At 38.2% G+C, this 22,946-nt stretch overlaps 1 protein-coding gene and 1 long non-coding RNA gene across 9 annotated transcripts in view; one reads left to right on the forward strand and one right to left on the reverse strand.

The window, feature by feature from the left end:
- LOC138854018 (uncharacterized) lies at window positions 1-16,780 on the forward strand. Its single transcript, XR_011393199.1, has 2 exons — window positions 1-532; window positions 12,973-16,780. It is a non-coding gene; the product is annotated as an uncharacterized lncRNA (long non-coding RNA).
- Window positions 10,733-22,946, reverse strand: part of Fam92 (CBY1 interacting BAR domain containing protein Fam92) — a 24,747-nt gene continuing 12,533 nt past the window's right edge. For 7 of the 8 annotated variants that reach the window (XM_070094458.1, XM_070094459.1, XM_070094462.1 and 4 more), the window contains 6 exons: window positions 22,636-22,816; window positions 21,028-21,162; window positions 16,688-16,777; window positions 14,810-14,842; window positions 13,422-13,544; window positions 10,733-12,454 (listed from right to left, as the gene is read on the reverse strand). In XM_070094458.1, the coding sequence (XP_069950559.1) occupies window positions 12,371-12,454; window positions 13,422-13,544; window positions 14,810-14,842; window positions 16,688-16,777; window positions 21,028-21,162; window positions 22,636-22,816 (646 nt within the window). In that variant the 3' untranslated portion in view covers window positions 10,733-12,370. The remainder of the gene's footprint in view (window positions 12,455-13,421; window positions 13,545-14,809; window positions 14,843-16,687; window positions 16,778-21,027; window positions 21,163-22,635; window positions 22,817-22,946) is intronic. The other variant, XM_070094465.1, reaches the window with a different exon arrangement.

Genomic DNA, 22,946 nt, shown 5'->3' on the forward strand with positions numbered 1-22,946 from the left:
TTTAATTTATAGATTTACCCTTCAGGGAAGGAGTAGGTAGTTTTACTGTTAGTATATTAATATTAGGTTTATTAAGGCAACTGTAGATAATAATAATGTAGACCTAAGACCTTAACATTGGTAGTAATAGGCCGATTATGTAGGAAAACACTAGGTTAAGTTAGCTAGGGAGAACTGGCAGCCCTAGTTTGTTAGGTAAGACACACATGCAACAGTTAGACAACTTTATTCCGAAACGTTTCGCCTACACAGTGTAGGCGAAACGTTTCGGAATAAAGTTGTCTAACTGTTGCATATGTGTCTTACCTAACAACCTGTCGGTATTGTATACCATTTTGATGTTCAGCCCTAGTTTGAATGAAGAGACGAGGGTCTGGAAGAGAGACCAGCTCGTTCTTAAGACAGACACCAACTGGACAAGACGTGCCGTGATCAGCAGACGGCGCCCCCTACGTGTCTTCACATTCGAGACCTGGGGAAATCTGGTAGAGGCCCTCGATGTACCGTAGATGACCTCCGTCAGGCCCATACAGTAAGACAAGACCTCCACTTTATCTCGTAGATTTCTGGCCAGTGTCTGGGGAAAATTGTGAGTGAGTTGATCTGTAGGCCCTTTGTGCAGCAGGCAGTGCATGCCCAGTAAGTAGCAGCGTCTCTTGTCAGTCTGGAAGCTAGTGTCGGTGCCTGCATAGTTATACTAGGGGATGCACTCCCTCTTGGATATAGGAATTTCTGAGGTGCAGGCAGGTCACTAATAACGATTGAATATTGCAGGAATTAAGGCTCCCGGTTGCACGTGGTTTCTGAGGGGAAGTCCAAAGGGGCTAAGGCTAAGCTTAGGGAAGTTGAAGATCAGGATATATGCTGCAACACCAAGTAAGTTAGTCCTTTATACGTGCATGCAGGCAAGTTTCTTGCAACATCAATCATTTGTGAAAATCTGTCCTATAAGCCACTCTGGTGGCCTGGTGGTTAACGCTCTCGCTTCACACGGTGAGGGCCTGGGTTCGATTCCCAGCCAGAGTAGAAACATTGGACGTGTTTCTTTCCACCTGTTGTCTATGTTCCCCATCAGTAAAATGGGTACCTGGGTGTTAGTCGACTGGTGTGGGTCGCATCCTGGGACACTGACCTAAGGAGGCCTGGTCACAGACCGGGCCGCGGGGGCGTTGACCCCCGGAACTCTCTCCAGATAAACTCCAGATAAACTTGTGAGGCTGAGGTACCGACCTCAGAGCTCGGTGTCAACAGAGCTTGCCAGGGTAGGCGACTCACTTGGAGGCAGTCCAGACAAATTTTCACAAAAGTGGTCCTTCGAAACCGTGATGTGGAATAGCTAGGTTAATCTATCATAGCTAGGCCACAGTTAGGAACCAGTTTAACAGAGTTAGGTTAAGTTAGCACACCTAGGCCAAAAGTTACACTGAGGCTAGGCCAAGCTGACTATACACAGAAGTTGTTATTTGCAGTAATTTACAGGCAGGCCAGGTAGGCTAGAGAAGCTTGTGAATTTAATTATTTACAGTGATTACAAGTAATCCAGAGTAGGAGACTTGTGTGTTAATTACTTACAGTGGATTTGCAAGGTAGCCACAGTTAGGCTAGGCTTGTACAATATTTACAACAGTTATAGTAGCTAGGACAGATTTAACCTAGTTATTATTTACAGGGATTTCTAAAGCTAGGTTAAATTAAGCTATAGCATGCTAGTTAGGTTAGGATTTACCTTATCCAACCATCCATGCTAGACTGAGTAAGCTAGGTCAAGCTGTTTACACACATTATTTATTTACTGTTTCACAAGTTGAATTGTTGAATTTATTTGTGTTAACCAAGTGATTTTAATTTGTATACTGCACTTTTTATTGTGTGATTTTCATTGTATTTGATTCATGTTAATGTGAGATTTGTAAATTGTACCTGAGACTAGGTTAAGTCCTGTTATTATTTGCTGGCATTGTACAGGAAATTGCTAGGTTAAGCTTTCACATCGATACACATTTTGATTGGGATTTGAGAGCTAACAGTGTACATTTTAAGTCACAGTAGAGTCAATATAACAAAGGGAATTGTTAAGCTTGTTGAGAAGCCTTGAGCCTCGTTCATTCTTACCTAACACCGTGACGTGCTGTGGGGTGGACTGGGTAAAGTACAATTAGTGTCACACTCCTCATTAAACTTCGACAATGGCAGATGGGAGTTCAGGAGAGTCTGGTTCAGTGTTACCAAAATTAAAACGATCAGTGGCGGCATACAAAGGGCATCTGAACAGAACGCGTAACAGGTGCAGGGCTACTTGCCAACGCAGTAACGTAGACTGCGATGATGTTTTTCAAGACTGCTTGAAGAGTTTGGGGGAAAAATGGGAAGCCTATGAACAAGCATTCTCAGCATTTGAGCTACAGTAAAATGGGTACCTGGGAGTTAGTCGGCTGGTGTGGGTTGCATCCTGGGACAAAACTGTATAGTAGTATGTATGTCATTGATGTCAGCTAGACCTGTATACTTTGTACATGTACTTGCAGACATAAAGAAATTATAATATTATTATATTATTTTATATTATTAACAGCAGTGGTAACAGCAATAGTAATGAGAGCAACAGCAGTGGTAACAGCAAAGTAATGGGAGCAACAGCAGTGGTAACAGTAATAGTAATGGGAGCAACAGCAGTGGTAACAGCAAAGTAATGAGAGCAACAGCAGTGGTAATAGCAATAGTAATGGGAGCAACAGCAGTAGTAACAGCAAAGTAATGAGAGCAACAGCAGTGGTAATAGCAATAGTAATGGGAGCAACAACAGTGGTAACAACAATAGTATTGGGAGCAACAGAAGTGGTAACAACAATAGTAATAGGAGTTACAGCAGTGGTAATAGCAATAGTAATGGGAGTAACAGCAGTGGTAACAGAAATAGTAATGGGAGCAACAGCAGTGGTAACAACATGTGAAGGCTTACTCAGCCCTGTAACAACTTCAGTCAGTATTACTAAGGCTGGCTTCTCCTCAGGAAAATTAATGCATAGAAAAAGAACAAAAATTGACAAACATAAACACTTTATTATTTAGAAAATATAAAATATAAAACACTTAAATATGAAATATTGATCCTATATTAAAGAAAATGAAAAATATAAATATCTGAATTCAACGCTAATATATATAAAACTTGGGTGTCTAGTGTTGGTGACACTGCGTGTTGTTGAAATCGTAGCCGTTGCTGATGATGTTGGGGGGGGGGTCGCAGGTGTTGGTGACAACCCACTGGCTCGTTCTTCAGAGTCTATAGCCGTAAATAATCTATCCAGATGACAGGAAAGCAGGTTCTTTACCGCTGCAATGATGAGGGGTACGTCCTGCAACTTCATACATGTGCACAGGTAAGTAGATAAAACATGGGACGTCTCAGGACGTTAGTCCGTCTCCTTCAATTCTACTCGTTGGTTGGCAGGTGACCCATTCTGTCATTCCAAGCTGGAAAGAGACAGGTTACCCACTGCTTAAGAAATCACTCTCCATGATAAGTACAATACCTAAAAGACGTGGTGATTATTAAGACATTTAACATAGAGCAAGCCTGAAGGGACTAAGTTTATTATTGGTCAAAAGTGAAGCTTTCAACCAATAAGTTCACTAGAATATGAGCAGGCATGTACTTACAGTAGTGCTGGGAGCTGCGAGTCGAGTGATTACTGTTTGGCCGGAGCCCCACACGTCACCTTTCGGGGGGGGGGGGGAGGAGGGAGGGGAAGGGATAGCGGGAGCTAGACTGACCCTACCTTAACAAGTAGCCGGCAATCAAACTATTGTTACTATATACTCCCTTGCTACTCCTATCTATTGAACTTTTCCCTCACACTCCCCCATACCCAAGACTTATAGTCAAGGAGTATAAGAAGAATAGGCGAGGAAAAAGTTCTAACACGTGGAAGTCGCGTAAGACAACAAATCTTCTACTGACTGTCATGACTTAACCAGTCAGAGAAATAATTGGATGAACCATTGATATACACAATATGGAAATTAAAAGCTTGGAGTGCCAATGTCCACCTCAAGAGGCGACTGTTGGTTCCCTTAAAAGTTTCTAGGTATATCAAAGGTTTGTGATCCGTTTCTAAAATGAATTCTTTTCCCAGTAGATAAAATTTAAGCTTGGAGATACCCCACACAAGGGCCAAACATTCCTTTTCTATGGTGGAGTATCACATTTCTGCAGGAGGGAAGTTTTAGATTTAATAAATATACAGGAACTAGGAGTGTGTGTATTTTGTGCAGTAAGCACCTGACACCTATTGCAAGAACTGTACTTCTTTGTAACCTGAGAGTACATGCTTGGCCAAAAATAAGTGTGCTTGAGTTTATGCCATGTCTTACGATGGGCCAAGTGTTTGGTCACTGGCAAATCATGAGCCATTTGAAGAACAGTCTCTCGACATGGTTTAGGAACAACAAGGAGGGAATAATCTATCACTGAAGAATGGGATTTAAATACAGATTTATATAAGATACCATTAATATACTCAAACTTATGAGATACGTATCTCCCATGGATAACTTTGTTGTTAAAAGCTTGATTATGACAATCCCGAAGTGAAGGGCAATTGCGCTGTATATTGACAAAGTCATCCTTGGACATAAAATCTGGGAAAAAAAAAGGACTTACGGTGGGAGAAGAGGAGGTAGGAGAAGCCGGGGTTATGGTCTGAGCCCTAGTCAAGACATTGAGAGTGCCGGAGGCAATACCCTTACTTTCACCCGACGAGTGGACAGGTGATCCTGCTACCTCACTATCGAGAGCAGTATCATCTGTTTCCACCCCCAAATGAACAGTACGAGACAATGCAGCTTCCGGTGCAGAATTGTTAAGGGGCTTAAACTTGCAAGGAAGAGGAGCTGGAAAACTTAGATCCACGGGTGGTGACGAAAAATCCGCCTCTGAAGGAAGAACGGCACCTTTAATGTTACCCACTATTATAGAACAAGTAATTGGGGCTAGTACCGCATTAGTCCAACCGGTGAACCATTTAGTTTTCAAGTAACAACATATTGTAGGGAAAGTATTTTCACGACCCAAGTAATCTGAAAGAATAGAGGATACACGAGAGGTTTTAAAGTAAGGGAACAGTTTGTCCGAAATTACGATGCACGTACATCCAGTGTCACATAATATGTCTAAGACTTTTATACCATTAACTACTGCTGAGCAGAAGGGTGCTTCGTCATTACTGTCAACAAAACATCTTCCAACTTTCTCTATTTTCTTGGAAGGACAATCTGGACGTTTATGTCCGATACTACCACACCAATGACATGTTGGTATAATAGCTGGTGACTTTTTTTCTACTGTAGGCTTCTTAATCTTTGGTTCAGGTGAACCATTGCCCTTGGGGATTGATCCCTTTAGGTCTTTATAGGAATTGTGAGCCTCAGCATACAGGTCAGCAGCCCCAGCAACTTCATCAGCTTTAATCAGGTTACATTTTCTAATGAATGTTCTTATCTGGTGGGGAAGAGCTGTCAGGAACTGGTCAGCAACCATGAAGTCTCTAAGAGATTCATAACTGTGATCAATTCCTGAACTCTCTATCCAAAAGTCGAACAAACGAAAGTGTTACTTGTAACTGCTGAAAGTTTTGGCCAGGCTGTAAGGTGCCATACCTGAAATCTTTCCTGTAAGAATTTGTGGTTTTTTGATATGCTTTAAGGATTGCCTTCTTCAGTAGGTTATAATTACATATGATATCCTGCGACAAAGTTGCATAGATATTCAAAGCTGTACCAGAAAATAACATTCCTAACCTGATAGCCCAGGTGTCAGCAGGCCATTCACAGAGGGTAGCGGTATTTTCAAACCTGATAATGTATGAAGTTATGTCTTCCCCCTCTGTGAAGGGAGGTAAATTAGGTGTTGGAATATGTGTACTAGCTGCACGTTGTTCCATTACTCCTTCCTCTAATTGCTGTTGTGAGAAAGTTAACTTTTTATTCTCTAATTCAAGGCGAGCTTTTTCGAGCTCGCGATCCTTTTCTCTCTCTCTCAACTCATGTTCTCTAGCTATTTCCTCACGTTCTCTAGCTCTTTCCTCACGTTCTCTATCCTTTGCTCTTTCCTCAAGTTCTCTTAATTTAACTTGTTCCTCACGTACTTTAGCTCTCTCCTCACGATCAAGTCTATCATGCTCTTTTTTGTCTTCTCTTTCGATTCTCAATCTCTCCTTTTCCTCTTCTCTTTCGATTCTCTCTCTCTCCTTTTCAATTCTTTCCTGGATTTTAGCACTAATGAAAGATTCTAAATTTTTCCCTGTGATTCCTAACTTCCAGCATTCATCCAAAACTGGTATTCCTCCATATTTGCAAGAATAACTTAAACTACCAGGGGAAAATGAAACGGGTATAAAAAAACGGAGGGTTCAATTCCTGCTCCACTCAAACTGTAAATAAACCAGAGGGCTAGATCCCTGCTTCAATTAAACAATATGTATTAATGAAAACGAAGGGTTCTATGCCGGCTCCGAGCAAACAGTAAGTAGAACAGGGTCCCTTGACCATCCAATCTTCTCACCAATAAATCAAGAGTGTCCTACGACAGTTCCCTTGATATAATAAAGAGCTCAATGAAACAAATTGTCACTGGAAAATCTCGGGTCCCTAGAGTCTAATCCTCCAAAGTGTTTCAAGCTCGAAAAAAGGTGGTAGAATTAACTATAATATCCTACCTGACTTGACTTACAATAAATTGAGACTATAACAATCACCAAATCTTTTAAATACCTGTACTGTAGTCCTACCATAGAGAATGATTACTCATGGCTGGTGGTAACCGTCTGGTGTATGCGGCGTTGAAGTTCCACTGGTAGATTCGAGATGGAGTTGAATCTTGATTCAGTCGAGTTGATCCTGGCAAGGTCGCCACTTGTGAAGGCTTACTCAGCCCTGTAACAACTTCAGTCAGTATTACTAAGGCTGGCTCCTCCTCAGGAAAATTAATGCATAGAAAAAGAACAAAAATTGACAAACATAAACACTTTATTATTTAGAAAATATAAAATATAAAACACTTAAATATGAAATATTGATCCTATATTAAAGAAAATGAAAAATGAAAAATATAAATGATATCTGAATTCAACGCTAATATATATAAAACTTGGGTGTCTGGTGTTGGTGACACTGCGTGTTGTTGAAATCGTAGCTGTTGCTGATGATGTGGGGGGGGACTTGCAGGTGTTGGTGACAACCCACCGGCTCGTTCTTCAGAGTCTATAGCCGTAAATAATCTATCCAGATGACAGGAAAGCAGGTTCTTTACCGCTGCAATGATGAGGGGTTACGTCCTGCAACTTCATACATGTGCACAGGTAAGTAGATAAAACATGGGACGTCTCAGGACGTTAGTCCGTCTCCTTCAATTCTACTCGTTGGTTGGCAGGTGACCCATTCTGTCATTCCAAGCTGGAAAGAGACAGGTTACCCACTGCTTAAGAAATCACTCTCCATGATAAGTACAATACCTAAAAGACGTGGTGATTATTAAGACATTTAACATAGAGCAAGACTGAAAGGACTAAGTTTATTATTGGTCAAAAGTGAAGCTTTCAACCAATAAGTCCACTAGAATATGAGCAGGCATGTACTTACAGTAGTGCTGGGAGCTGCGAGTCGAGTGATTAATGTTTGGCCGGAGACCCACACGTCACCTTCCGGGGGGGGGGAAGGGAGGGGAAGGGATAGTGGGAGCTAGACTGACCCTACCTTAACAAGCAGCTGGCAATCAAACTATCGCTTTCGGGGTGGGGGGAAAAAGGGGGGGGGGATAGCGGGAGCTAGACTTACCCTACCTTAACAAATAGCCAGCAATCAAACTATTGTTACTATATACTCCCTCGCTTCTCCTATCTATTGAACTTTTTCTTCACACAGCAGCAGTGATGGTAGCAATAGTAGCAGTAATAACAGCATAATAATAATATGTGATAATAATAGCAATTGACACAGTTACTTTTTGCTGATGATACTGTGCTTATGGGAGATTCTAAAGAAAAATTGCAAAGGTTAGTGGATGAGTTTGGGAATGTGTGTAAAGGTAGAAAGTTGAAAGTGAACATAGAAAAGAGTAAGGTGATGAGGGTATCAAATGATTTAGATAAAGAAAAATTGGATATCAAATTGGGGAGGAGGAGTATGGAAGAAGTGAATGTTTTCAGATACTTGGGAGTTGACATGTCGGCGGATGGATTTATGAAGGATGAGGTTAATCATAGAATTGATGAGGGAAAAAAGGTGAGTGGTGCGTTGAGGTATATGTGGAGTCAAAAAACGTTATCTATGGAGGCAAAGAAGGGAATGTATGAAAGTATAGTAGTACCAACACTCTTATATGGGTGTGAAGCTTGGGTGGTAAATGCAGCAGCGAGGAGACGGTTGGAGGCAGTGGAGATGTCCTGTTTAAGGGCAATGTGTGGTGTAAATATTATGCAGAAAATTCGGATTGTGGAAATTAGGAAAAGGTGTGGAGTTAATAAAAGTATTAGTCAGAGGGCAGAAGAGGGGTTGTTGAGGTTGTTTGGTCATTTAGAGAGAATGGATCAAAGTAGAATGACATGGAAAGCATATAAATCTATAGGGGAAGGAAGGCGGGGTAGGGGTCGTCCTCGAAAGGGTTGGAGAGAGGGGGTAAAGGAGGTTTTGTGGGCAAGGGGCTTGAACTTCCAGCAAGCGTGCGTGAGCGTGTTAGATAGGAGTGAATGGAGACGAATGGTACTTGGGACCTGACGATCTGTTGAAGTGTGAGAAGGGTAATATTTAGTGAAGGGATTCAGGGAAACCGGTTATTTTCATATAGTCGGACTTGAGTCCTGGAAATGGGAAGTACAATGCCTGCACTTTAAAGGAGGGGTTTGGGATATTGGCAGTTTGGAGGGATATGTTGTGTATCTTTATATGTGTATGCTTCTAAACTGTGTATTCTGAGCACCTCTGCAAAAACAGTGATAATGTGCGAGTGTGGTGAAAGTGTTGAATGATGATGAAAGTATTTTCTTTTTGGGGATTTTCTTTCTTTTTTGGGTCACCCTGCCTCGGTGGGAGACGCCCGACTTGTTGAAAAAAAAAAAATGTTAGCAAAATTTTATGTAGGATTCATCCATAATTTGGGGGCTTAAGCAAGCTTTTAAGTTTTAGACTAATGGTTCCCAATCTTTTTTGCTTGCACTTCTTACCCATGGCCCCATTCCCCATTCCCTCAGTATACTGAATATTATTCTCTTTAAATATAATACAGTATCTGCTTGTAACAGCCTGGTTGATCAGGCCCTGATCCATCATGAGGCCTGGTCACAGACTGGGCTGTGGGGGCATTGACCCCTTAAACCCTCTCCAGGTATACAAGACCTCTTACATCTTATCATACCCCCATTTGAGAACCACTGTTCTAGGCTTTTGAAAGGGGGTACCATGATGCATGGGAAAGGCTCTTGATAGAATGGGAACTATTCCCCCTCACTTTTCTTGGATCAAATCTGACTACCTCCCCATCCCAGGGCTGTATGACATTTGTGTGTTTAATGCTTCCCATTAATATACTAGTTACTAGAATTCTTGAGCCTTCTGCACTTTCCACACTGCATGTTTATCTGTACATTGTACAATATACTTGACTGCATTTTTCATTTAGCCTATATTTATTTATTTTGTGTAATATTTCACTGACATTAATAAAGTGAATAAATTATTATGTATCATTACCAGCATTGGTGAGCAGTGCAGATGGAAAAAAAATTGAACAGTGCCATTATTATTATTATAATCAAGGGGGAAGCGCTAAACCCAGAGGATTATACAGCGCCTGGGGGGGGGGGGATGTGGAAGGCATTCAGGCTTAATTTGGGGAACTGGAGCACAGATCCAATTCCCTAAATCAAGAGCCCCTCACCAACATCAAGGAACCTTCCTTGAGGGGTGAACAGTGCCAATAAGTATTTATAATACTGAAGTATTTAAAATTAAAATTCTTTGAAGATCTATGTAACAGTAACAGGTTTGGCTCACAAGGTTAAGAATCATTGTTAACCCTTAGAGGTAGGATACATAAATGAGCAAATCTAACTCCTCCTGCCCATTGCTAAATAACATAGATACTGTACTTGAGTTAGTCAGTTGTGGATTGCCCTTGGGTGAGAACCACACAGGCCCTAATGAAAATAAAGCCATACTGCTTAACTCTCTTGATTTATCATGGGTTATTAACTAATCTGAATAAAATCTTCTTCAAACCAAGAAATTTGCATGCTTCATAATTCACAAATTAATTATGCAGAGCTTTCATTGAAGATCATTCCATGGACGGCTTCAGTTATCATCAATATTTTCATGGTATGTATTTTCCTTTGCTTGGTGAGCAACCCCTAAATTGAAACATTAAGTCTAGCATTTGAATTCAGATTAGCTCACTGGATTTCCTACACCCAAATAAATTTACTTTCTATTCATTTTCTTATGAAAGTCAATATTATGCAAATTAAGGCATTATTTAAAGAGATATAACAAATGAACAAGATTTTTGGAATATAGTTATTGTACATGTGAAATATAAAGTAGAAAAATTTCCAATACTAAAAGCTTGTACAAATTCTGTATTATCCACTGCTTCAAGATTCATAGCATCTCCAAGAATCTAACCAACATAAACATCATTAGTCAACTAAAAAGGTTTGTGCAACAGTCAAAAACGGTGTTCAAGTTCAAATGTTGTATTATAGATCACAAATTATATACTGTGTTTTAGTGTAGCTTTTCATCCATCATAGTCAGCATTTAAATCCTTAAACATCAGAAAACTCACATTTACAAAACATTGACATACAGTATAAAAATGGACGGATAAATTATCTCTGATAAAAAGTTAAAGCTTGATGTTTGAGTACAGTTTTCTACTATAACAGTTACACAGTACTGTGATATGTCATCCATTTTTTACTAAAAATATTACCCTATTTAATAAGCACATAAATTATACACATTGTAAGTTGCCATAAAAATATGTGGAAAATTAAGCAGTCAATAAAGTACATAGTTATAAATTTTCAAGTCTAACTCTCTTTGAATTCAGCATGACTAATTCAGATTTTGTGCTTATTTGTGAATTTAATAATAATTTAGGTATCCCAGTTTTGTGAGAATAAATACAGAAAGGTATAATGTCAAGTTTAGTGAACTGAGTAATTGATGCCCTACCAAGGCAGAGTACAGCGTTTAATTCATTAGTGTGCGTCCAGTTAATTATCTAATTTAATTTTTAAAGAGTTCCTAATTTTTAAAAACTTTTAAATGAAAAAGAGAGAGAGAAATCAGGGGAAAGTTTTTATGGACGGGCAATTCTTGAATTTGCGATTTAATATCTCAGATTTTAGACATTTATTTAATTAAAATATTAGGGAAAAGGAGGGAGCAGGCTGTTGGTTCTTTGGTATGAAATATGTTTTATATTTTATGACCTAATATTACTTATTGCTAATTTCATTTAATGTGTTTAGTTACTTTTCTTCTTTAAGTAATTTATTTTAAAATTAATAAAATAGAAAAGAATGAACTTCTGTTGTATAAGTGTACCTTGCCTAATTAATCACTTCTAAATGCTTGTCATAAACAGGTTACTAGTTCATAAAGGCTTTTGTTGATGTGTTAGGATTAAAGCATATGAACATGAGGGGGTCATTATAAGGCTACCATTTCCTTAAGCTCTAACATCAAAGATATTTTAATTCCTAAGTTTTCCTTGTGCAGTAAACACACTAAGATACAAACTGTATACACTTCCCATTGTACAAACCCTTGAATGTCTTGAATAAAAACATGATTGCTCTGCTATCTTTCCTTACCTCCCAACCTACTCACACTCAAACTCAAGTTTAATCACACTCACTATTAAGGGGTTTAACACTTAACCATAAATATAATGTGACAGTGCTATACATAGAGGTACTGAACATATTGAATGGGTGAACATACAGACTTATATAGTGGAACTACATGCATCAGTTTCCTCTCTCTCTCTCTTTCTCTCCCTCTGTAGGCCTCTTTTTCATGATTACGATAGGCAGAGGTAAAAAAATTATTAGCACTGAGTGACGAGCCTTGTCTTAGCTGGATAACTTCCAAATTTCATTGTACTGTACTGTACTAAATTTTAATGGAATACATATACATAAAATATGCATAGTTATGATGAATTTCTGGATTTGACTTTGTAATTGTATTTTCACTGTCAGTATTAAATTTGCAATTCATTTTTACAATAAGAATGCTTCATTGCTGATATTCATCCTGTAATGTGTTAAAAGTGTAATTGTAAATATTCAACATGTAGCTCTCATCAACCTGCTTCACTTGAGCTGCTTTCATTGATTTCTTCATAATCCTCAACTTGCAGCTTCTCCAGGGATTTCTTCATGTCTCGCTGTAAGGAATATATTAATTATAAGTGTTTCTTATAATAAAGATATGACAAAACACTGTTCACAGATGTACTGTTGGTGAGTAATATTACATTTATGAAATGATTCATGAGAATCAGTTATCTGGACATGAGTCCTGGAGGTGGATAGGGGTGTGCCTGCACTCTGGAGGAGGGGATGTCACAGCTCAAAGGGGTCACCTGAACTGTGATGTCAGCACACTTCTGGCAAGACAGTGACTGAATGAAGATGGTGAATGTTTTTTTTTTTTTTTTGTTAGGGGGAGGGGTCACCTTACCTTGGAAGTTGGCCAATGAGGATGAGAAAAAAAAAGTTATAGCTACATTATTTTCCTAGGATACCAATCTAGTAGATGAGTTAGTTGTTGTTCTTGAAGGATTACTATGTGTGGGGTAGAAGGTATGGGATCTATTACATTTAAAGTATGAGACTGTAATAATAATAGAAACAACTCACTGCTGGCAATTATGGTACTAATGACAATTTTTTTTCAACTCAGGTGGGCAGCTGTCATAAATGGAGCAACTGAAAATGAATGATCTTCATCCAAGTAAAAGCTCTTGTATATTGCGGCAGCGCTGTATAGCCCTTGTGGCTTAGCGCTTCTTTTTGATTATAATAATAATCTTGTATATTGCTAAACTATTTTCATTGCATACAATGTTTCCATTCAGCATATTCACTTTTTTTTTTTTTTTTCAATTTTGATACATGTGTATTTTCCTGATTCTCAAAAAATTTCTCATCTGTTCCTCAGTGCAAGCAAAAAATACTTTTTTAATGTAAAACTTAAAAAATTCTACAGTTCGAACATATTCTGGCCTCTTCACATGAAAGATTTACCCATACTTCTAAGTAAATAGATTTCATTATAGGTAGTAATCATCAAACAGTCTTGTAGCATTGCACATAAACCTTATAGCATAATGTGGTACACTGAAACATTACCTTTTTATGCGACTGTTTCTTCTCTCGTGAGGAAGTGATGACAGGAGAAAGTGACGAGCCCTGGCCAGCTCCAACAACCTCAGCTCTAGCTGCAGCATTCCCTTTTAAAGCATTACGAAACTCCTGAAACAAAGATGATTTAGTCATGTCAGAAAAGCGGCAAAAATGCTTTTGAGCCGAATTTGAAAAAATACCTATTGTGTATTAATCTTATAATTTTGCTAATAAAAGTATTTCTGTTGTTGGGTCCTGTAAAAAAATGGGGCCACCTTGAATATGCCAGTGTTTCTCTACCTAATATTTGACACTTTTAGCCCTGGCACAGTCTTACATATGCTATTGTGTTCAGTTCAGCAGCCTTTGCTTTTATCTCCTTATGTTCCTTGTGGCTTAGCGCTTCTTTTTGATTATAATAATAATAATTTGCTTTTATCATTCTAGCTCTATTATTGTGGTGCACAGTCACCAAATTAGCAATGCATTCCTGCCCAGCACCAGCTGGGATGATGCTTCCCCATGGAAATAATAATACTGTACATTTAATGTAATGTTTTATATTTCCCATAATAGTGTTTCTGTAAAAACCAAAAGTAAAATGACTTGGGAGTTATCAGGATGCACACATTATAGCTGCTCAAACCCCAGAGCATCCCAGTTATACTGATCACAACCTATCTGGTGTTTTGATTTAAGTTATGGTGGCAAGCAAGTGTACGGTACTGTATACTGTATCATGTTTCTATAATTTAGAAGCTTCTCAACCACAAGGGTTTTGATACTATATGTATAAATGTTTAAGCCTACAAGAGAAGTGCTCATTAAGAAAAAGCAATAAACACTTTGCCCATGACCAAAAATGCATGTTAACAAGAGTGATACAAGCATATTACACCAGCAACACATAAGGTGACATGCACAAAAAAAAATTTATTAATAAATATACAGATCCATTCAAGAGAGAAGAAGAAACAGATAGAAAGCAAACTGAGCAGTTTTCCACCAAGGCAGGGTGACCTGAATAAGAAAAAAAAACACTTTCATCCTCACTCACTTCATCACTGTCTTGCCAGAGGTGTTCCAATATTACAGTTAAAAAAAACTGCAACATAAAATAATTGTGCAAATATAAAAATTGTGCATACATAAAAATTGTGCAGTACTACCATTAATAACATAACATGAAAATTAGTCACTATTTAAAATAAATGTGAATATGCACATCACCCTAATTACAAAAGAATGCATCAGAAAGAAGCAAGGTGCCTCACTATCAACCAGTGTGAAAAAGCATGGGTATTACCACCAACAAACATAAATGTGTATTCAACAAAACAAAATTGCACTAAATGATTAAAATGCAGATGAGGACAAAGATAATGCAAAATTACCACATCGAAGACATCCCTTGCATTACGAAATGCCTGTGGTTAGAAATCAACATTTAGTACATTTGTTCATCTGTACGGAGATAAAGTTAAAAGCCTAAAGAAATATAGTTTTACTAATTATTGTTATCTTTGCTACATAGAAATTACAAAAATTAATAGTACTGTATTTTAAAAAGCCGTATACAACCAGAAAGTGTAGTTTATAATTCCATAAATTGAACAGCCTTTATTTAGTGCTGCTTTTAAGACAAGAATTTGGAAATATAATAGTCACCCAAGTTACTGACCAATTCTGTGGAAAAATTTATACTGTACTAAAGTATATACGATCTACTGGATAGCCATGCATGAAAATTTGTGTTACAACAGGAAAAAAGCTTTTAAGTAACTTTTTATAAATGTATAACTATCATAATCAATCAGAATTTAGACATGAAACAAATGCACGACCTGTTCAGCCCAGCCCTAAATATTTCTGATAAAATCAAGTTTTTAGTTTAATATCTTTATTATGCACCCCATACCCATCCTGTGGGCAGTAGTCAAAAGATTACAAAGGTACATAATGGGTCCAGGGATGGACCCCAAAGTTATGATAGCTGAACTAGTTACAAAGGTAATGAACTCCAGGTAGATTTGGTCACAATCATGGCAAGTTACAAAGGTAATGAATCAGCCTCACTCCTATACATGGTTACAGTCATGAACAAATTACAAAGTAATGAGCCACTGATACGTCAAAAATCAATAGAAAATATTTTTAAATACATATTACTGTCCTGCATAACTAAATGAATGCACTATGACTAGTAATTTTACAAAACTTCCAAATTTTTGATGCAGTACACAAAAACAATTTTATGGTATGAAAAAAATTAAATGCATGTAGTTAGTTTAGCTGTTCTCTTCTAAATAGCAAACCTATGAATTAACAGACTAATAGGGAGAAACAGGTGGTTAGTAATGGTGACTATGTTGGATGGAGACAAGATTATTTTGCTGTGGTTGTAACATTATGGGGAATTCTGTAACCAATGGACTTCATCTGTTGCTTCCAAACTGAATGACTTGGTAGATTTTATCCCGTATTTCCATTTCTCATTAAATCAATGTTAACCATACATATACAAGTTAAGCCTCCATATCTGTGAAGGTTATGAATCCCAGTTTGACTTGAGAGGAGGAGCAAGCTCTAGGAATTTTCCCAGGCTGAATTCACATGACAATCAATGTTCAAAGCTGATTCATACTAGGCAATTAGCAGAGGGAGGAGGGGATACTATACTTATCTGAATGGTTTCTGGTGGAAGAGTGTAGCTCTGAACAGTGTGACAGCTCTTGCTGACTTAAGGGATGGATAGACACAAGGAGGCATGCCAAGTGAAAATGTTGTATGACAATCAGAAATTGGTAATTTAGGGATAAGAGTGATTGCCATTGTAATTCATCAGAGCCAATAATAATAATAAAAAAAAAAAAGTCTTATTCAACCACTTTTCTCTCAGTTTTTTAACAAATGTATTATATTTTTAAAATTGATATTACAGTATTATTATTATTCTTTCATCAAACTGGCCATATCCCACCGAGGCAGGATGGCCCAAAAATATCTCTTAATTTTGCATAATAATGGCCTCAAAGCACAAAAGTAAAACAGCTGGCAGTTCTTCAAAGCCTAAAAATAAACCATGAAGTGCTTCCTATCAGTGAAAAAGTGATAATTCTCCACTTATTATGCATAATTCATCAATTAAATTTTATAAACGGTATGTATAAGACTTATATATAGGGTTTGCTATTATCCACGGTTTTGGTATCCACGACAGGTCCTTGGAACATATCACTTACGGATACAGGGGTTGTACTGTATTTACTTACCTCGAGATCCTCCTCCTCTTCAATGTTGGCGATGTGAGTGTAAGCTTTGGTATAGAGCTCCAATGCCTTGGCATGGAAGGCCAATTCAGTCTGTTGAATAAAGTATACTTATGTGACACATGTGGCTCTACCAATTCCCACTCAGCTGCAAAAAAAAATAATCTCCACTGCAGTAAGAAACTTTATGTACGACTGTAATCAGTCCTGGCATACACAACAGAATATTATATTAAACTGAATGTGCCAAACACACCAATGACTAATTTACATTTCAGTGTTTATATTTTTTTACATCAGTCCTTTCTCATCAAGGTAGGGTGCTCCAAACAAGGTAACACATTCACCAATGTTCATTCAATAGCTATTTTGGCAGAAGTGCACAGATATCACAATTCAGTGTCACAATTATGACAACAATTACAATTAAACCCTATATACAATGGAGCATCTTATAACAGACTTCATAAATGCAGAACAAAGTCCAGTGGATTAGTCAATTAGGAAACAATGGGCAAAATCTGTTGGTTACAGATTCATCCCTCATTACTATCATGATAAGAAACTCTTCTCTATCTACCACAACTGCCATTACCAACTACCCTCTTTCCTTCTATTAGTAAGTTATGTAGAAGAATGTAAAGAGTACAAAATAAGCCTGTCATGCACCTGCAACTAGTTCTACCATCACAGCCAGGCCAGAGACTAAACATCCCTGTTAACTGCCTGGTCACTCCTCGTGGGAGGTGCCGTGATGCTAGCAAAGGGCTTTTGATCCAAGGAATTCAAGCCATCTTCAATTTCCATGACTAATGGAATCATAATAACATGACTGCAAGGAGACCATGGAATGGGTGGAGTTTTGAACCCATGGTTTACAACACCACCTGTTCCGTGTTTTTTTTTTCAATTTCCTTGTATCGAATATGATTGCCTCTCGTTCATCATTTAGCACTCCACCCATTAATAAAATAAAAAACTGCCTGGTCAACTAGACTGTTGTTGCTACCAGCCCATATGTCTATATAGTGATTAAAACCTGGCTGATCAAGCACCTACAGCAACACACTTTTTTTTTAAATATCTCTGCTGTATAGCCTTTGTGGCTTAGTGCATCTTTTTGATTATAATAATAATAATTTAAATATCTCTAAGACTTATGAATCTAATAAGAATAACAAGACAGTGATTGAATGATGGTGAAAGTATTACTTCTTTTTTCAGATCACCCTACCTTCATGGGAAATGGCTGGTGTTAAAAATGTATATATTTTTTCCAATGAACCAGCTGTATCCCACCAAGGCAGGATGACCTACAAAGACGAAAGCTTTTCATTTTTAGGTCACCCTAAAAAGAAAAATCTCCATGGGGAAGTGGAACAGAATTCAGAATTCTTCCTCCGTAAGCCATGTGTGTCGTAAGAGGTGACTAAAATGCTGGGAGCAAGGGGCTAGTAACCCCTTCTGTGTACATTACTTAAGTTAAAAAGAAAAACTTTTGTTTTTCTTTTTGGGCCACCCTGCTTTGGTGGGATACAGCCGGCTTGTTAAACAAAAAAAAAGGTAAAGTTTTTCTTTTTAGGGTGACATAAAAGAAAAAATGGAAGTTTTCTTTTTAAATTTTGTAATTTATACAGAAGGGGTTACTAGCCCCTTGCTCCTGGCATCTTAGTCACCTCTTACGATACGCATGGCTTACAGAGGAAGAATTCTTTTCCATTTCCCCATGGAGATTAAAAATACATATACAGCCTCTCCTCACTTAACGACGGAGTTCCATTCCTAAGGCCATGTTGGTAAATGAATTCGTCACTGAGCAAGGAGCATACTATAATGGTAGTGAGTTTGTGCCAATTATCTTTGATATAGTATTAGTGTCACCTTTGCACCATTTATAACATTTTTAGTATATTTTTAAATGTTTATACAGTAGTGTACTGTATGTTGTAATAAACAGAATAGTGAAATCAGTTCTAATATACATTATTCTGGTATGCATGCTGGTCACAAAGCTTGTCATAAGTCCAAGTCGTCGGTAAACAAGTACACATTGCTAAGTGAGGAGAGGCTGTATATATTTGCTGGAAGCACTAAACCTCTATAGGTCATTGGGAAGGGTGGAGGATAATCACGTTTGATTCAAGGAACTGGAGAGTAACTCCATTTCTTTGGATTAAGATCTCTTTAACAGCATCAAGGCTTTCCCATGAAGGAAAAAGTTTATCAAAACTAGAATACAATACTAATAATATAGCAAAATGCATATTGGTTAATATAATTGTAGTACAGTGGACCCCCGAGTTTCGTGATTAATCCATTCCAGAGAGCCTGCCAAAAGTCGAAATTCACGGAACTCAAAACCATTTTACCCATAAGAAATAATGGAAATAAATTAATCCGTTCCAGACACCCAAAAATATTAAAACAAAATATTTTTTTCAAATTAAATGAAGATTTATATACTGAAATCAATGAGAAATCAAGTACATGCACATACAAAATAATAATAATATTACACTTGCCTTTACTGAAGACTTCTGGATGGATGGAAGACGGGAGGAGGGGATAGGAGGAAGGTGTACACTACTGTTTGGAAGGAGAATCTCCTTCCATTAGGACCTTAGGTAGCAAGTCCTTATCTGGGTTACTTCCCTTCTTCTTTTAATGCCACTGGGAACAACTTGAGAGTCACTGGACCCCTGTCACACAAAATATCTGTCCAGAGAGGTCTTTTTCTGGCGTTTCTTCAAGATTTCCCTGAAGTGCGACACAACACTGTCATTGTACATGTTGCAGATATGGCTTGTTTCAGCTTGGTCACCCCTCAAGGAAGGTTCCTTGATGTTGGTGAGGGGCTCTTGATTTAGGGAATTGGATTTGTGCTCCAGTTCCCCGAATTAAGCCTGAATGCCTTCCACATCCCCCCCCCCCCAGGCGCTGTATAATCCTCTGGGTTTAGCGCTTCCCCCTTGATTATAATAATAATAATCAGCTTGGTCAGGGTGATACTTTTCAACAAAACTTTGCAACTCATTCCACATTCCACACATGTCCTTAATCACTGAAGAAGGAACCTCCTTCACTCTCTTTTCCTCCTCCTCTGAAGAAAGTTCCTCGGCTGTGGTCTGATGCTGTTCCAGTTGAAGCTCTTGCAGTTCGTCAGTGGTTAGCTCTTCCCTGTGGTCCTCCACCAACTCTTCCACATCCCCATCACTCGCCTCCAACCCCATGGACTTGCTCAATGCCACAACACCTTCCACAACAGGCAGAGGGTCGGCAGGGACAGGGTCTGCCTCAAACCCTTCAAAATCCCTCTGGATTGTTTCTCACTTTATTTACCAAAGGGGTTGCACTAGCTTTCCTTGGGCCCATGATGACTTATTTAGCAGTTGCAAGCACAAAAAAACAATGGATTATTATGAAATGTATGAACCCGTGGGGTAATGGTCACATGTTGGTAAACAATGGCACACTGAGCGTGAATGGCGTGGGAGACTGGCTTGGTGTGCATGGTGACGGGCGGACAGGTACCGGACGGTCGCCGAAGCACAAGTCTAATCATGAAACTCGAGGCCAAATTTTGCCCAAAAAACTTGCCGAAGGTCGAATTTCATGAAAGTCGAGGCTGCCGAAACTCGAGGGTCCACTGTACTTTGTTTTGCCTATATTCTGCACCAAAATTAAGTCAGAGGCCTCTTTCAAGAGGATCTTTGTAGCATTTCTGGTGGCATTTATCACAAGAGTTAGGAAAGTTTATAAAGTGTAAAGAAAATACCAACTCTGACAAGATTAACAAAAAAAAAAATTACAATATACAGCCTCTCCTCGCTTAAACCCCTCAAGGAAGGTTCCTTGATGTTGGTGAGGGGCTCTTGATTTAGGGAATTGGATCTGTGCTCCAGTTCCCCGAATTAAGCCTGAATGCCTTCCACATCCCCCCCCCCAGGTGCTGTATAATCCGCCGGGTTTAGCGCTTCCCCTTTGATTATAATAATAATAATCCTCGCTTAACGATGGAGCTCCGTTCCTAAGACCACGTCAGTAAACAAATCTGTCGCTAAGTGAGAAGCATACTATAATGGTAGTGGGTTTGTATCAACCATCTTTGACATTGTTTTAATGTCACCTTTGCACCATTTATAACATTTCTGGTATATTTTTAAATGTTTATACATTGGTGTACTGTATATTGTAATAAACAGAATATGTAGAGGAGATCAGCTCTAATATACATTATTTAGGTGTGCATAATGGTCAGAGAGCCATCATAAGTCTGATTCGTCGGTAAACGAGTACATCTCTAAGTGAGGAGAGGCTGTATTTACCTGGAATGCAGATCCTACCTGAACAAATTCTTTCAGCACCCTCTTTAGGTCAGCCACTTTTCTCTGCTCAAATAGGTCCATTTTTTCTTCAATGTTCTCACAAGCTCGTCTTGCTTCTACATTAGCCTTCTGAAGCTTTGTCTCTGCAATTACCTGAATACAGACATAAAAAATAATTTACAAGTATCCGTACACATTTTTTAGCCAACAATATTTCACATGAAGCATTCTGATCCTTTTCCTACTTGGTATTAGCAAGAAAAAAAAAACACATCAGAAGTGAGGAACCTCTTTTAAATAGAAGGTCAAAAGTCACTCTAAAGAGTCCTTGTCAGGCCACAGATTATCATGGACAGTGAAAATTATATATTTTTTCTTTCAATAAACCGGCCATATCCCACTCAGGCAGGGTGACCTAAAAAGTAAAATAAAGGTTTCACTTTTTAAATTTAGTAAAGTACATGTATACAGAGGAAGGGGTTACTATCCCCTTGCTCCCAGCATTTTAGTTTCTTCCTACGACACACATGGCTTATGGAGGAAGAATTCTGTTCCACTTCCCCATGGAGAATTTTTTTTTTTTTTTTTTTATCACACTGGCCGATTCCCACCAAGGCAGGGTGGCCCGAAAAAGAAAAACTTTCACCATCATTCACTCCATCACTGTCTTGCCAGAAGGGTGCTTTACACTACAGTTTTTAAACTGCAACATTAACACCCCTCCATTTTTCAACGCACCAGCCGTATCCCACAGAGGCGGGGCGGCCCGAAAAGAAAAACGAAAGCTTCTCTTTTAAATTTAGTAATATATACAGGAGAAGGGGTTACTAGCCCTTTGCTCTAGGCATTGTAGTCACCTCTTATGACATGCATGGCTTATGGAGGAAGAATTCTGTTTCAGTTCCCCATGGAGAAAATTATACAATGTATATGTAACATAAAAGCAAAATTGCATTTCCCCATAATGCATAAGCAAACAAAAGAAAAAGATGTAATTATAAGTAAATAACTTCTAGAAAAAGGTGCATTCTTTTACATTACAAAAATTAAACATTACAAATAAACAAAGAATCTTAAAAGACTTTTCAAGCAAAATGTTACATTCCTTTACATTTTACAGTCTCAGTGCTGTATAGCCATTGTGGTTTAGCACTTCTTTTTTATTATAATAATAATTTACATTTACAGTTGCTACTTAAAATCCAGAAATTAGAACCTCAAAAATGCTGCACTGGGTGGTCACAAAACAGTGCATGCAGCCTAAAGGCTGCAGATTCTGCACCCTTGTATTAAACCTGTATGTACTGCAGGTTATCTTTACTCATTCACCTATGCTGATTTTATATCTGAAGCCCAAATGATAGCTTACAAAAATGTCTATTAGCCATAATATTGTTTAATATGGTATGAGTTACTTCATCAATGTCTATACACATAAACATTATTTAAACTTAAAATTTGTGTTTTATATTAGCTTTGGGTCTGTTCAATATGATGACATAGTTGCAATTTTATTTAAAACAATCACTCCCCCTTATATTCACTGAACATTAAAGTGTTCGCTTTTGCTGTTGCTACTGTTTAATACTGTTAGTGGAAAACAAATAGTGACTAATAGGTACTTACAATTTGCTGCCTGTTTTGTGGGTAGCGACTTTTGGTTTTTTCCAAATTTTGTCGATGACTGATTTCCTGCTGACGTGTACTAAAGCTTTGCTTCAGCTCCTCTCTGGCAGTCTTGCATATGCCTCCATACAATGCAATCTCTCCCACAACTCTGCTCTCAAGTCTTTCTACTTCTACATTTCTGGTAGTACAAAAGTGAGCTTAAAAATGCAAAAAATGCATTGAAATATATTTTCAGAGAACACATATTTGAAGACTAAGAAGTTAATATGCTGGTTTACTTGTGGAATTACACAAATAATGGAATCGTA

Source organism: Cherax quadricarinatus, chromosome 46 (genome assembly GCF_038502225.1).
Source record: "Cherax quadricarinatus isolate ZL_2023a chromosome 46, ASM3850222v1, whole genome shotgun sequence".
Classification (NCBI taxonomy): domain Eukaryota; kingdom Metazoa; phylum Arthropoda; class Malacostraca; order Decapoda; family Parastacidae; genus Cherax; species Cherax quadricarinatus.